Source organism: Gloeophyllum trabeum, assembly GCF_000344685.1.
Source record: "Gloeophyllum trabeum ATCC 11539 unplaced genomic scaffold GLOTRscaffold_00012, whole genome shotgun sequence".
NCBI classification, from domain to species: Eukaryota; Fungi; Basidiomycota; class Agaricomycetes; order Gloeophyllales; family Gloeophyllaceae; genus Gloeophyllum; species Gloeophyllum trabeum.
This window is the reverse complement of record NW_006920421.1, coordinates 354571-366812: the sequence shown is the minus strand read 5'-3', so window position 1 is coordinate 366812 and position 12242 is coordinate 354571. Positions and strand designations below refer to the sequence as shown.

The following is a 12242-nucleotide window of genomic DNA, read 5'->3' as shown; positions in this document are numbered from 1 at the left end:
GGGTGCAATGAAAGCCATGGGTGCCTCAAAACCTCTCATGCCACCTGAAAACCCAGTGGGAAAAACAGTGTGGAGAGAGGAAAGCTACCAGGCATTGTACAATCTGCAGCTTATCAAACATAAGGGTGGGCAGGGAGGGAAAAGCAAAAGGTAGCCTATGTGGAGCCCATATAGCGCGCTTGAGTGAGCGCGTCGTCGCCGTCGAAAGCAGGAGCTGTCACTGTGACCTGCGTAACGCTCACATTCATACAAAGTCTATATTCTATGCCTCTGCTCGTTCCTCACGGCGGCATAGAATTCCGAACTTTGTATTCCTCCCGCTGGCAGGTCACACATGAAGGGGGGGTACACAGCATTACGGGAGAAAGCCCGAAGGGCTTCCCGCCGCAAATGGGCCACCAGGCGGGGGTTTGGAGATCGTGGCTGAGCCGGGACTCCCGGAAATTAGGAGTCCCGACGACGCGAACCGGTGAAGCCGGGATCTCCCAAACTCTAGGAGTCGGGAGGAGCAATTTAGTTTAGGTCAAAGAGAGGTTAAGAGAGACGCAGCGGAGCAGTGTTGAGCGCTTTGAGGTGCTGCTACATGCCGCAGGGGCACACAGGTGTAGGGGCCAGTGGGGGTGCCAATCAAAGTGATAGGTGCAGGTGCAGGTGCAAGGGGCGAGGGGCGCGGGGCGCGGGGTGCGAGGTGCGGTGCAAGGCGCGGGGCGCGGGGTGCGGGTGCGAGGCGAGGCGCCGCGCAAGGTGCACCCTGAGTTGTGGCGCAAGGTGAGGTGCAAGGCACGAGGTGAGGTGCGGGGTGCAGGTGCAAGGTGCGGGGTGTGGCGCGAGGGGCGTGGGGCGTGGTGCAAGGTGCGGCGCGAGGTGCAAGGTGCGGTGCGGTGCGGTGCGGTGCGGTGCAGTGCGGTGCGGTGTGGGTGCTGTGGGTGCGGTGCAGTGGCCAAGGTGCAGTGCGGTGTGAGGCGAGAGGTGCATGGTGCGAGGTGCAGTGAGGTGCAAGGTGCAGGGCGGTATGAGGTGCAGTGCCCAAAATGGGGATGGGCATAGCTGCAAGCATAGGAGAGCACACGCAGAGGTGCATCGATGCTCCTCTATCCATGGGGAACAGATGAGTAACAGAGGTGGTGCAAGGACTGACCTTGGTGCAAACGGGTGACATCCTTGGTGCTGCAGTTTTCCCGGAGCTGCCACTGGGCGAACCCGAAACTCCCAAAGACTAGGAGCGCCAGCGACGCGGTTCGGGGAGCAGCATCTTTGAAGGTGCATCCACCGCTCTACTCCAGCTCGCCTGCTGCTTCTGCTCTCGCTTGTATTGCTCAAGTCGGTACCCGAACTCCCCAAGATTAGGGGCGCAGGTGACGCATTTTTTGGGTAAGCCAGCACAGTGAACAGTACTCCAGGCGAATTATCCATAAGCTGGAGCCCAGAAAAGCAAAAAATAGCCTATGTGGAGCCCATATAGCGCGCTTGAGTGAGCGCGTCGTCGCCGTCGAAAGCAGGAGCTGTCACTGTGACCTGCGTAACGCTCACATTCATACAAAGTCTTGCCTTCAGTCTGCAGCTTCACAGCTGTCCGCCATATCCTCAGAGCCCCCTCTGCCTGCCACAATTCCGCTTGACCACACTCTCTAGCATCGCCCAACATGCCACCAAAGAAGCAGCAGCAACCGAAGGCAAGCTCCTCGAAGCCTAAAGAGGATAAGGCTCGTTTGTATTCCGTTTCGTTCAATTGAACGTGCCTGATGAAGAAATGCAGACCTTTGGTATGAAAAATGTACGGTTATTTATATAGGGGCCCGCCGAACAAGCATCTGACCGAGTGCTAGAAAAACAAATCCGCCAAGGTCCAGAAACAGGTAGCCCAGATCCAAGCACAGCAAGCGCAAGCCGGTAAATCGCGGGCTCAGCTGGAAAAGGAGAAGGAGAAAGCGCTGAGGGAGAAGGAGAAATTCGAGGCAGAGAAGAAGAAGAAAGAGGAGGCGGCGCTGCTCAAGCCCGTGCAGACGCAGAAGGTGCCGTTCGGCGTGGACCCGAAGACAGTGCTGTGTGTGTTCTATAAGGCTGGGAACTGCGAGAAGGGGAGCAAGTGTAAGTTCAGCCATGATATGAACGTGGAGAGGAAGGTCGAGAAGAGGAATGTGTATGCGGATACGAGAGAGGACAAGGCGAAGGGTACGTTCTGGTTACAAAGCCGGAGAGGGTCACTTGCGAATGAACGGATGGCACAGATACGATGGACACATGGGACGAAGAGAAGCTTCGTAGCGTTGTGTTATCAAAACATGGCAATCCACGGACAACGACAGACGTTCGTTCACTACCTGTTCAGACCGCTCACATGCCCTCACGCTTATAATTCCACAGATCGTATGCAAGTACTTCATCGAGGCCATCGAATCTGGAAAGTAGGTACCCTTTGCATAGCAACCTATGATCCTGCTGACGAACTGGCACAAAGGTTCGGTTGGTTCTGGGAATGTCCAAATGGTGGCGAGAACTGCCAATATCGGCACGCCCTCCCACCAGGCTTCGTCCTCAAATCGCAGAAGAAGCGTGAAGAGGACGCTGCCAAAGCAGCGGAGATCAGTCTTGAGGAATTCTTGGAAGTCGAGGTGCGCAATCCCCATGTCTCCCTGAGTGCGGCTGAGCCATTCTGACCGCCCGGAACACAGCGGCACAAACTGGGCAGCAACCTAACGCCAGTGACGCCAGAGACGTTCGCCAAGTGGAAACAGACTCGGATGGACAAGAAGCAAGCAGAGGAGGAGGCCATCCGCAAGGCAAAGAGCACCGCCGCGGCAGCCGGGAAGAACACGGGAATGAGCGGCAGAGATCTTGTACGTCTGTGTCTTTGTCATCACTCCCCAAGTGCTGATCTTTGCGCCACAGTTCCAATACAATCCCGAGTGGTTCGAGGACTCGGACGACGACGAAGAGGAGGACTGGGACCTGGAGAAGTACAGGAAGCAGAAGGAGGAGGAGGACCTGGAGGAGGAGGAGCGGAGGCTCCGGGAGCTTGGGCTGCAAGACGGGGGTGGCGAAGCGGACGGAAGTGGAGGAGGTCGGGAGTGATGTGGTAACAATGATCGCTGCTAGGATGTATAATATATGTCATGATCTACGGACTGACCAACACTGTCACTTCACAATATATCCACTACAATTGTCTTTATAGGCAACTCCGAGGGACGATATCCAGTGCCTGGAGGATATAAAGAGTTCCTGCTTCGATCTAGTACACTTCATGAACGGCATCAGTTTATCGACTGTGAGCGCATTTATGGGAACCTTTCGAGGAATCCTTTCTGTCGAATAAAAGAGAAAAATCGACAAAGGAGTGCAAGCACATTATATTACAAAAGGTCTACTCATCGTCGCTCGCATAGTCCGCCAGACCTAACGCAGCAGGAGCTGGAGCTGGAGGGGGCTTCACCGCGGCCAGTCTTGCCACACCGGTTTGTTTCTGTATTTCTGCGAAATACTTCAACGATTCCAGGGTGTCCGTGCTGAGCAGGCCTGCCTTCTTCTGCTCCGCCTCTTCTCGCAGCAACTCCTCCGCCTCATTCTCGTAGTCCGGCTCTTCGCTCTCTCCTCTCCCATCCTCGATTTCCAGTCTCCGCCGCTTCGTATCCGGGCCGTCATCTCCTTCCTCCGTCTCATCCAACACGTCGCCATCCTCGAGCGCCCGCATAGCGCGCATGGCATCCACGATCCGTGGGTCCATCTTCTCCTGGATAGCCTTCTGTCCGATTTCCTCCAGCCGCCGCTTCTCCGCCACTTTCGACGTCGGGTTCGGGTCCTCCGTGGCCCATCGTACGTTGAGGATTTCGTCATTGTCAAGTGACTGGCATGCCATCGCCTCCTTGGCAAACTGGGCGTTTAGCTCCGAGACGTACGTGACGAAGGCGACGGAGCGATATTGTAGTACTCGAACTGGAGAGATTTCAGACAAGAAGTTCAGAAGGAAATACGGTCCAAGAGAGACGCACTCTTTTCGATCTCTCCCCACTCCTTGAAATGCCGCTTAACCACCTCTTCTGTCTCAGGCCCCGTTCCTGTCTCCTTGATCCGTCCGATGTACAGTGTTCTGTTCTGCCGTTGGAAACTTCCGACACCGCCCATATCATCTCTGTAGTCTGCGAACTTGTCCCGCGCGAACACGTCCTTTGAGTTATCCGGCAGCTCCGTCGACTCGTCAGGCAGCATGTGCAGGTATTCACATTCCCAACCATACGGGCAGCATCCCCGCGCGAAGAAGAGGCAATAGTACTTCATCCCAGTCGTGTTGGCGCGCGTCAGGCCCGCATCTTTACGGATGTTGCAGCGCGTCTGCGACTTAGTTTTGCTGTGATGAAGTCAGTAAGTCATCTCATCAAAGTAAAGGCACGAGGGATACACACTTGGAGTAGTTATCCTCCCTATCACCGCCTGCCCACTTGTTATACCAGATGTTGTATACTTGACCGGTCTGAGGCGCCTCTTTCTTCTCCACCTCGCCCGGCTTGACCTGTTTCCGCGCAGGTTTTAGTTTCTTTTGCTTCTTAGTTGTGTTCACCACAGCATGCGGTTCAGAAATCGTTACAGCCGTTTCAGTACTCATCGTAGCAAGTAGAAATGTAATGACAGTGGCAAAGCCCGGACTAAGTACGTTGATTAAGCCGCTTCTAAGTTAAGTAAGTCCACGTGCCTATGTGGCACCAGAGTCCACGGTCATGAAAAATGGAACACGAACAAATATTGAGAGGTACAACGCCGGCTAACGTAAGGCATATGTGAAGTCGAGGCCGTGAAATAAATGTGTCTAAGTCCACCTGGAAATTGAGAGGTATAGTACAAGACCAATAAAATACAGATGTCAAGCGCAAGGAAATCAGACACTCGGAAAGGGGAATGTCCGATGCGACGAATTATTGCGAAAAAGCCGGGGCCATCCTGGAGGGGCCCTAGGGACAAAGCGGTTCTTGGCAAGAGCTCTGAGCAGTTCTCTTGCGTTAAGTCTGAGAATGGGTCCCACTGATCAGCGGGGACGGTAGATATGAGTCGAACCGCAAGCTTACCCGGCTAGTAGAGTATTAACATGAACTGTGGAGCTCAGAGTCAGTTGTCGTTCTGGGAGAACAGGGAATCAATTCTTACGTTTGCCGTATACATAGTACAACCCAGTGTAAGTCAAGTTCGAAGGCCTAGTGATCAACTACACGTGCACACCGCGCATTAGGGCAACGGTACGGAGGAGAACGTTAGACATACCGAGATCAGGTAAGCTGTGGATGCGAGGCTATTCTCATGTTTGATCTTCTTGTATCATGATATGAGCGTACGAGCAGCGTACCTCGTAAGGACCCCCGATACGATTGCCAGGTCCCCAATAAGTTTGACGAATGAACTGGCAGTAGAGAGATGGTGAGCGTCGAGTAGAGCTATAAGAGTCTCGAGAGAGAAACGTACTTGCTCCATAGTAATCCAGCTTTAGCCTTGAGAGCTATGCAAATCGCCACACCAATGGCAAGGTCTGTGATCGTCCGACATCCTGCCGTTGTAATCGCAATCCACTACAACAACGGTCAACAATGTCTCAAGGAGAAATATTCGGTCAAGCGTACTTCGTATTTAGATCCGTTCTCGAAATCCGGAAACATGAAGCTAGGCCAGGGCGTCACGAATGATCAATGGACTGGAATGCAGCAATAATACCTTTTCGTGACGTAGCCTTAAATGTAGGGTAAGAAAACATCATATTCCACAGATACGTACTTACCTATTGTTCCGACTTCCACAGCAATATATGTCAGTATACATATTACTATATCTAGTAAGAATAGAACGCATACGTGTGCCCACCACAATAGGGAGATACTGCTAGAGCTTCAGCAAGTGTACCGCGAGGAGTACGCCAAACTTACAAACAAGTAGGTCATTGGGTTGTGCTCAGACACTGACGCGCAGGTGAGACGACGGCCAATCGTTTAATAAGACCTTACCAATCCAGATTCTTCGAACAAAAAGGCTGGACCTTAGTAAGGTAAGAGCGGGATCTAGAAAACGTTTCTTATTAGACTTGCCATTGAACAATAACCACCGCGGTCTCCTGTCGGGCACCATCAATAAGACTCGCGTGACTTTCAATATGATAAAAGACCCACAGTCGGTACAACGTAGACCTGAGAAACAAGTGGTGAATATGAAGCGCAAGCAGTGCGAACAAAAAAGAACATGCAATGAGGGACCTGGAAGGAAGGTAAGTCTGAGAGGCATATTACGCAAAGGTACACATGCCAGTAAGCTTTGCGGATAGATGGAGAGTCTCCAGCGGAACGGTAAATTAGGTAGAACCAGATGGTATCGCTCATGAGGAGCTGCTGTACCGTATCCATCTGCGAAGGGAATTTTAGTGATTAATCTCTAAATGACAGAGTACGCACCACAAAGGCTAATCCAACCTATGAGTGTATGTTCCTCAGATATGTCATGGCATACGCAAGACTCAGCTCACCAGCATTCTCGTGGAAGGTAGATCATCGTTATAGGTAGAATAGTAGCGGATTACCTGCCCGCAGGTGATCCCATACAATCTGTGTTCGGGAAATGAAGCTAAAGCTCAGGTAGCGTACAGTGTGTCATAAGCAGGTACTTACGCTGTTGCTACCATGAATCCGAGGAGCAGCGGGGCAAAAACGGTGCCTAGAATTTCATTCTCCATGATTAATAGGGGAGGGTATCGCATTGCAGCGCTAAAGGCCAGGTATATATACGCGTTCCCAGTAAAGATCACATCCTCGAACCACAGAATAGAATTACCAGCAGGTGCTGGTTGTCATGGTACAGGGTATAGCTGGGTATTCGAGGGCAGAGTACCTGAATGCAACTGAATTACAGGTTGGGTATCAGATATCACGAAGACCGTCGGATTTCCGGTCGGACGCTACCGATCATCTCAATACGGAGAAAATTGTGACCGTTGCTATAAGACAGTATCTTTCGTCTTGATAAACCTGTCGTTATTAGCCCTTTTATCTTAGATGGGGGTGAAAGGACTCACAGGAGAGACTTCGTTCTGATTATATATCGGCGCCATCAAGATGCGCATCATCCGGCGTACTACTCTCGATATAGACCTTAGAGAACGCATACCCATAATATGGTACAAGTCAATCACGACGCCGGCCTAGTACTGTATCTCTCAAAACAGCGTAGACGGCCACAAAGCTCTGAACTACAGAACTTGCCTTTCACGTTGCTGACATAACTAGTAGCACGTGACTAAGTTCAACTGACACGTGCGACGTCGCGTGTGATGCCACCACTTCCGTGACCTCGCGACATTCCCCGCTTCCACTCCGACATTTACCTGCTGAGACGACCCTTGCTTAAACTGTAACGACCATCATGAGCGGACCACGGCAGAGTTTGCTTAGCTTGTTTGACCCTTTGAAATCTCCTTCAGTTTCTGCTCCCAAATCGCCTACTTTGCGCGAGTCGGACAAGGAGAACGAAGGAGATGGTCAAGAGAGATTGACACTCACGGCTTTCTTTAACAAGACTTATTCTACTCATACAACTGAGAAAGGACCTTCGCTCTGGGAGTATAGCGGGCAATTGGTGGACATAGAAAGTGGCAATCTTGAAGACGACCAATGGGGGGAGACAGAGCCGCAGAATCGAGAGAACACGTCTGCAATTAATCAACTGCAGGAGCGGTAAGGAGGTCTAACCATTGTTACATGCTGCTCTGTACTTAATGGCCGGCTGTCAGTGCTTTGCGACCTCTAGCCAATACGGAATCCCCCGCACAATCGGACGTGACCCAGGAACACTTATACAAGACCAATACCGCTCATTCCTTCCCGAATTGTGACCTCCGCACTGCTATTCTGGATTCGACATCTGCCAACCCCGCCCGAGAAACAATTGCCGCCAGCGATCAAGGGGACCTGTCATCCTCTGAGTTAAGTACGCTACCGACTTCCATAGTCGTCTCACGGGCACCTCAAGAAGATGCATCTTACGCGCCATCGCTGGATACGTCTACTGCGCACCTCATCCCCTCGTCCACGACTAACCTATTGGTTAACGCCTCCCTGTCCTCTTTGCCGCCATCCGCCAGCACATCGTCGGCAATTTCTAGTTCATATCTCGCACCCCAGGGTGCGACTCCGAAATCCGGTACGAGGCATATTTTAAGGTCCAAGAACCGCAACTCCCTTGATCTACACACCTCTTTCAATATGCATCTCCAAGCGGAATCATCCTTCGATCTGCTGAATGACAGGATCTCGTTCTTGAATGAATCAGCTCCGGAAGACGATTTTGATATTGAGGCTGAGGAGAAGGCTATGGAGGCGATCATCGCTAAGAATGAGCGATCTGGCCCCAACGGTCCCGAGGAGACAGAGCAGGATACTACGGCTGAGGCGCGACCTGTTCGACCTGCTAGCGATGCCGCGGAAGATCTGTCAAGCTCTAGCTCTCAACTCGAGAATCTGGGTCACAGGGACTCGGACCGCCTTCCCACACCATCTACACCTCAGGCTACCTCGAAGTTCTCCGTCATAAGTGCGCCCTATAAGTATGCTACTACCTCCACCTGACTAACTGTTATCTTTCGTATAGCCCCGGAAAATAACACGGCCCCAGGGCTGTCTACCTCACAGGAATCGAGTAAGTCCGTTATACGCACGCTTTGCTGGTAAGAACTAAACTGGTCGTCATCAGCCCCCCAGCCCAGTGCTAGAGGCGCGATACGGCACTCTGTGCCGCAATGCTCCCCGGGTTCCAGTAAGGAAGCCGGGTCGAATTCCATCGGTGCGTTCTGCTCGGTTGTAGCATCACTCTTAACTGCCACATCTTACTCTGATGCGAAACAGACGAAAATGGGACACCAGTAGCACCGACCAAGCCACGTAGGCTATCTCGCGCGGACATTTGCAGTCCGTCGACGAGACCATCATTCGCCCAAGCCGCTCCCGCGGTTCAACCTGTGCCTGCCCTGCGCATCGTGAAGCGCGCCGGGACAGGCAAAGGTCATTACAAGACTCTCTCCGCTGATCCCCACAGTCCTGAAGGGCCGGCCCATCCACCCGCGAGGCCTACTGCGGCTCCCGCTCCTGCGTCTCGCGCAACCCGAAGACCATCCGTTGCTGCCCCTTCGGCGTCCACTTCTGGGGGCGTCATCTCAACTCAGCCTCGTGTCGTGGTGAAAGGCGTTCAGAGACCCGCTCCTGGCTCGAAGTTTGTGCTTCCTTCGACTCACAAGCCGATTGCGCCCACGGCCAGCATGAGCACTCAACTTGCTGGGACTCGGTCCGCCTTAGTCCCGACCAGCAGGTCAGGAATGGGTCCCGCACGTATCACGGGGGTGCAGCGGCCTCCTGTGCTCCCGCGCGCTGTGGCAGAGTCCAAGAAACCTGTGCAGCAGGTGACCAGTCATGGCGAGTCAAAACCCAAGATCTCCGGCTTGCGGGTTCCTTCGCAGTCGATGCACAAGTTCTCTGGGACCGGGACCGAGACTAAGTTGCCGGTGCCGAAGAGCATGTCGATGTCATCAAAGCTCCCGAGTTTTGGGGGAAGGTCGAAGATTGGCCGCTTGGCATAGGATTAGATATTTGATGGAGATGGTGAGGTGATCCCTTGGGGATTGATCAGGTTCCTTTTTCCTGGCATGTCTCGCAATATTGCACAAATCACATTTTTTGGAGAGCATTCATATCACGTCCATTCTACTTGCATATCATATTTCTCTACGTATGTGTAGAGAAATTCACAAGAAAAAGACTTAGACCCTATAATTTATGCGTTATAGTCACTTCGAAGCTATACGCGGTTGACAAGGGGTAGTAGATCACAGCCGTGATATAACATTGTTTGCGGCGGATCGCAGATATCTATCAGCAAGTTGGCCAAAAGATTGAGGTCTATACAACATGTGATTGAGATTCTCCATGAGACGGCACAGCTGCCCGCTTGGCAGCAGCAGCTTTCGCCTCGCTCAGGGCTTTAGGCCACTTTGCTTCGGGGGGATCCCATATCCCCAGCTCCTTCTTCATCTCTTGCACGCTTTGCTCCCACCGCTTTTCCCAATACACGGTGATCATGCTCCGCGCACTGCTCCCACACTTCAGTGCCCAGGGGACGTACTCCGCGAAGAGTCGCTGACGCTGAGGCCAGGACAGTCGCAGATGACCGAACGCGGCGGAGATGCCGGCAACGGGCAGGCCGAGGTTCACAAACTCAAAAAATTTGAGTGCGAGTTCGGAGGAGACGTTGACGGGGAGGTTGCAGATGCAGTGGTAGAAGTCATGGCATTCGCGGTAGCGCTGCATGACGTAGGCTAGCTCGGGGTCGTCGATGTAGTGTACCTGTGTCGAGGAAAGTCTATTGACACGATCTGAACGCGCGAACGAATGTCAGCGCTGCACTCACCGGCTCTCGTGTATCTGGCGTTACGCCGCATCGTTCCAACCAGGTCACATACGCCCGGCCGAATGTACCTTCAGGTAGTCGGGCCAACGCGTCCATATCCACCGTATGAGAGTTCACTCGTGGTCTGTCCTTCAGAATCTGGCGGCCTTCCGCGTTTTCCAGCATAAGATCTCGAAGACGAGGTAATGCCGGACCAGCGGTAGTCTCTCCGAGTGCCGCAATCATATCTGAACTAGAGATAGGCATTTGAATCTCGCTCAAATTTATGTCACTCTACGTACCGCCTCTTCTCGGGTCTGCGAGAGACATGACCGCGGATCCAACAGCTAGGAAAGCATTCTCGAGTGCGTTTAAAGGTATGTGCCCTTCATATACGGGCTTCGACGCGACGGAACGTCTTAGGACAGTTCTGAGGATGGTCGAAGGGAATACTCTTTGTGCCCTGATTGAAGAACGCAGCGGGGTCTTATAGCACGCGGACATTTCGAAGAGTGCTTGACACTGCCAGGCAAGAGGACAAGCAGGCCCGTGGGAACTTCGCAATGCTCTGCAGCCACAGTTTCATTTCACACTGGCATGTAGTAGCACATGTAGTAGTATGTAATTATTTCTCTCTCGGAGACTACTAGCACTGGACGAGTGATATACGCAATGGCAACTGCGGACCTTTATCATCTTCTCCGTCCACGAGCGGGAACGTCGCAGCATTGCCCCCTTCGGGGACGCTCTTCTCGACTTGGAATTCAAAGTGGTTGACAAGGCTAACCACTATAAATTGCATCTCTATCATCCTGCAAGGTACGCGTGTTCAACTTGCATCCTCATATAAACTGATCTGAAAGTCCTGTCATACTTACGCAAACCTCCAGCCAATACAGGCTCTCGGGCCACTCAGAAATGTCATACTTGATTGATTCATGGACGGTGCTCAGCAAGGCCAATTGCAGTCGAACGAAGTGGTATGGCACTCACAGATTGCCTATGACACCCACTGCTACACCCGCCTTGGCCGGTGGAGCATCTTTGATCCACCTCTGGGGTTTGAATGCATTGGCATCGTCTCCCCAGACGGCTTTGGACCTAGGGATTATTACGAGTCCTGAGGTACGAAGGACGAGTCCTTACGCGCAAAATATGCCTGCGTGCCGAATGTTGTACCCCGTGAGAACTGTTTGTGCCGAGAAGTCGTGGGAGTTATGTTTTGTATTGCAGACTACATTTTTGAAACTCCGATTGGATGTCCGGTTGTATGTGAGACTACAAAACCACTTTTGGTGCATTTTTGTAGTCTCTGGGACCATTGTTTGCTCATTTGCGGGCTCAATTCTTCGTCTTATCTCTCTTTTATTTTCTCTAGTCCTGGGCGTATGCTATACGGGTCTACAACAATATTTTGGTGAATTTATCGATTGTGTGTCTTGTCCTAGTCCGCATGGCGGTTTTACTTTTATTGCTTATCGTGGGAATTGACTATTGTAGTGGCTTGTAGTCAGTGGCTGAGGTGCGGGCCGCGTCGGCTTGGATTCCTGGACTCTGATTGGCTCCTGCCTTCTATGACATAGGCTCTCTGCAGGTTCACCCAATCTGCAGAGCCATTAAATCATTGGTATCTGGAATTGATTGCAGGCTGTAGAAGGGCCAGAAAAATTGTGAAAAATGCGGGAAATCCATAATATATTCAGAGCTCTATAGCAAATCAAGGAATATACAAGATGATCCTGAGAGGTCTAGTGGAATTCAGATGATACTTCAAGAAAGATAGGAATATCTGTGTCAGCTCTATGATATACAGTGTAAAATAGGGACGTATCTTATGCCCAGCT

The 12242-nt window shown here is 52.1% G+C and overlaps 8 protein-coding genes across 8 annotated transcripts; 2 read left to right on the top strand and 6 right to left on the bottom strand.

Annotated features, from left to right (window-relative positions):
* Window positions 1–627: 627 nt before the first annotated feature.
* Window positions 628–975, bottom strand: GLOTRDRAFT_131743 (uncharacterized protein; the record flags this gene model as incomplete). The annotated part of the gene is made up of 1 exon (XM_007870621.1): window positions 628–975. The coding sequence occupies one exon, from the start codon at window positions 973–975 to the stop codon at window positions 628–630; it is 348 nt and encodes a 115-aa protein (XP_007868812.1).
* Window positions 976–1750: 775 nt separating this feature from the next.
* Window positions 1751–3072, top strand: GLOTRDRAFT_47202 (uncharacterized protein; the record flags this gene model as incomplete). The annotated part of the gene is made up of 7 exons (XM_007870539.1): window positions 1751–1774; window positions 1827–2172; window positions 2229–2308; window positions 2365–2405; window positions 2459–2612; window positions 2673–2837; window positions 2890–3072. The coding sequence occupies 7 exons, from the start codon at window positions 1751–1753 to the stop codon at window positions 3070–3072; spliced, it is 993 nt and encodes a 330-aa protein (XP_007868730.1).
* Window positions 3073–3285: 213 nt separating this feature from the next.
* GLOTRDRAFT_140228 (uncharacterized protein) lies at window positions 3286–4600 on the bottom strand (the record flags this gene model as incomplete). Its single annotated transcript, XM_007870620.1, has 3 exons — window positions 3286–3933; window positions 3990–4345; window positions 4401–4600. 3 exons carry the CDS (start codon window positions 4598–4600, stop codon window positions 3365–3367), a joined length of 1125 nt encoding a protein of 374 aa, XP_007868811.1. The 3' UTR covers window positions 3286–3364.
* Window positions 4601–5053: 453 nt separating this feature from the next.
* On the bottom strand, window positions 5054–5639 carry GLOTRDRAFT_140227 (uncharacterized protein; the record flags this gene model as incomplete). Its single annotated transcript, XM_007870619.1, has 6 exons — window positions 5054–5082; window positions 5137–5194; window positions 5251–5278; window positions 5333–5386; window positions 5449–5552; window positions 5604–5639. The coding sequence occupies 6 exons, from the start codon at window positions 5637–5639 to the stop codon at window positions 5054–5056; spliced, it is 309 nt and encodes a 102-aa protein (XP_007868810.1).
* Window positions 5640–6774: 1135 nt separating this feature from the next.
* GLOTRDRAFT_111980 (uncharacterized protein) lies at window positions 6775–7179 on the bottom strand. The gene is made up of 3 exons (XM_007870618.1): window positions 7040–7179; window positions 6927–6992; window positions 6775–6865 (listed from the first exon to the last, which is right to left on the bottom strand). Exons 1-2 carry the CDS (start codon window positions 7133–7135, stop codon window positions 6930–6932), a joined length of 159 nt encoding a protein of 52 aa, XP_007868809.1. The 5' UTR covers window positions 7136–7179; the 3' UTR covers window positions 6775–6865; window positions 6927–6929.
* Window positions 7180–7386: 207 nt separating this feature from the next.
* On the top strand, window positions 7387–9778 carry GLOTRDRAFT_140226 (uncharacterized protein; the record flags this gene model as incomplete). Its single annotated transcript, XM_007870617.1, has 5 exons — window positions 7387–7697; window positions 7754–8553; window positions 8611–8658; window positions 8713–8802; window positions 8865–9778. The coding sequence occupies 5 exons, from the start codon at window positions 7387–7389 to the stop codon at window positions 9590–9592; spliced, it is 1977 nt and encodes a 658-aa protein (XP_007868808.1). The 3' UTR covers window positions 9593–9778.
* A 35-nt stretch (window positions 9779–9813) lies between these two features.
* Window positions 9814–10949, bottom strand: GLOTRDRAFT_64187 (ubiquinone biosynthesis protein COQ4, mitochondrial). The gene is made up of 3 exons (XM_007870616.1): window positions 10701–10949; window positions 10420–10646; window positions 9814–10355 (listed from the first exon to the last, which is right to left on the bottom strand). The coding sequence occupies exons 1-3, from the start codon at window positions 10900–10902 to the stop codon at window positions 9912–9914; spliced, it is 873 nt and encodes a 290-aa protein (XP_007868807.1). The 5' UTR covers window positions 10903–10949; the 3' UTR covers window positions 9814–9911.
* Window positions 10950–11044: 95 nt separating this feature from the next.
* On the bottom strand, window positions 11045–11501 carry GLOTRDRAFT_46844 (uncharacterized protein; the record flags this gene model as incomplete). The annotated part of the gene is made up of 3 exons (XM_007870515.1): window positions 11045–11210; window positions 11277–11346; window positions 11408–11501. Coding segments are annotated over 3 exons (330 nt in total), but the record flags the coding sequence as incomplete, so codon positions are not given.
* Between the last annotated feature and the right edge of the window lie 741 nt (window positions 11502–12242).

What these genes read in the sequence shown, in the direction of transcription:
- GLOTRDRAFT_111980 (XM_007870618.1), bottom strand. Translation starts at nt 7,135, where the DNA reads ATGGGTATGCGTTCTCTAAGGTCTATATCGAGAGTAGTACGCCGGATG. An exon ending in ATCAGAACGAAGTCTCTCCT is followed by an intron (nt 6,993 to 7,039) that starts GTGAGTCCTTTC and finishes TAATAACGACAG; the next exon opens with GTTTATCAAGACGAAAGATA.
- GLOTRDRAFT_64187 (XM_007870616.1), bottom strand. Translation starts at nt 10,902, where the DNA reads ATGTCCGCGTGCTATAAGACCCCGCTGCGTTCTTCAATCAGGGCACAA. An exon ending in CGCAGACCCGAGAAGAGGCG is followed by an intron (nt 10,647 to 10,700) that starts GTACGTAGAGTG and finishes TCTCTAGTTCAG; the next exon opens with ATATGATTGCGGCACTCGGA. An exon ending in CGCCAGATACACGAGAGCCG is followed by an intron (nt 10,356 to 10,419) that starts GTGAGTGCAGCG and finishes TCCTCGACACAG; the next exon opens with GTACACTACATCGACGACCC.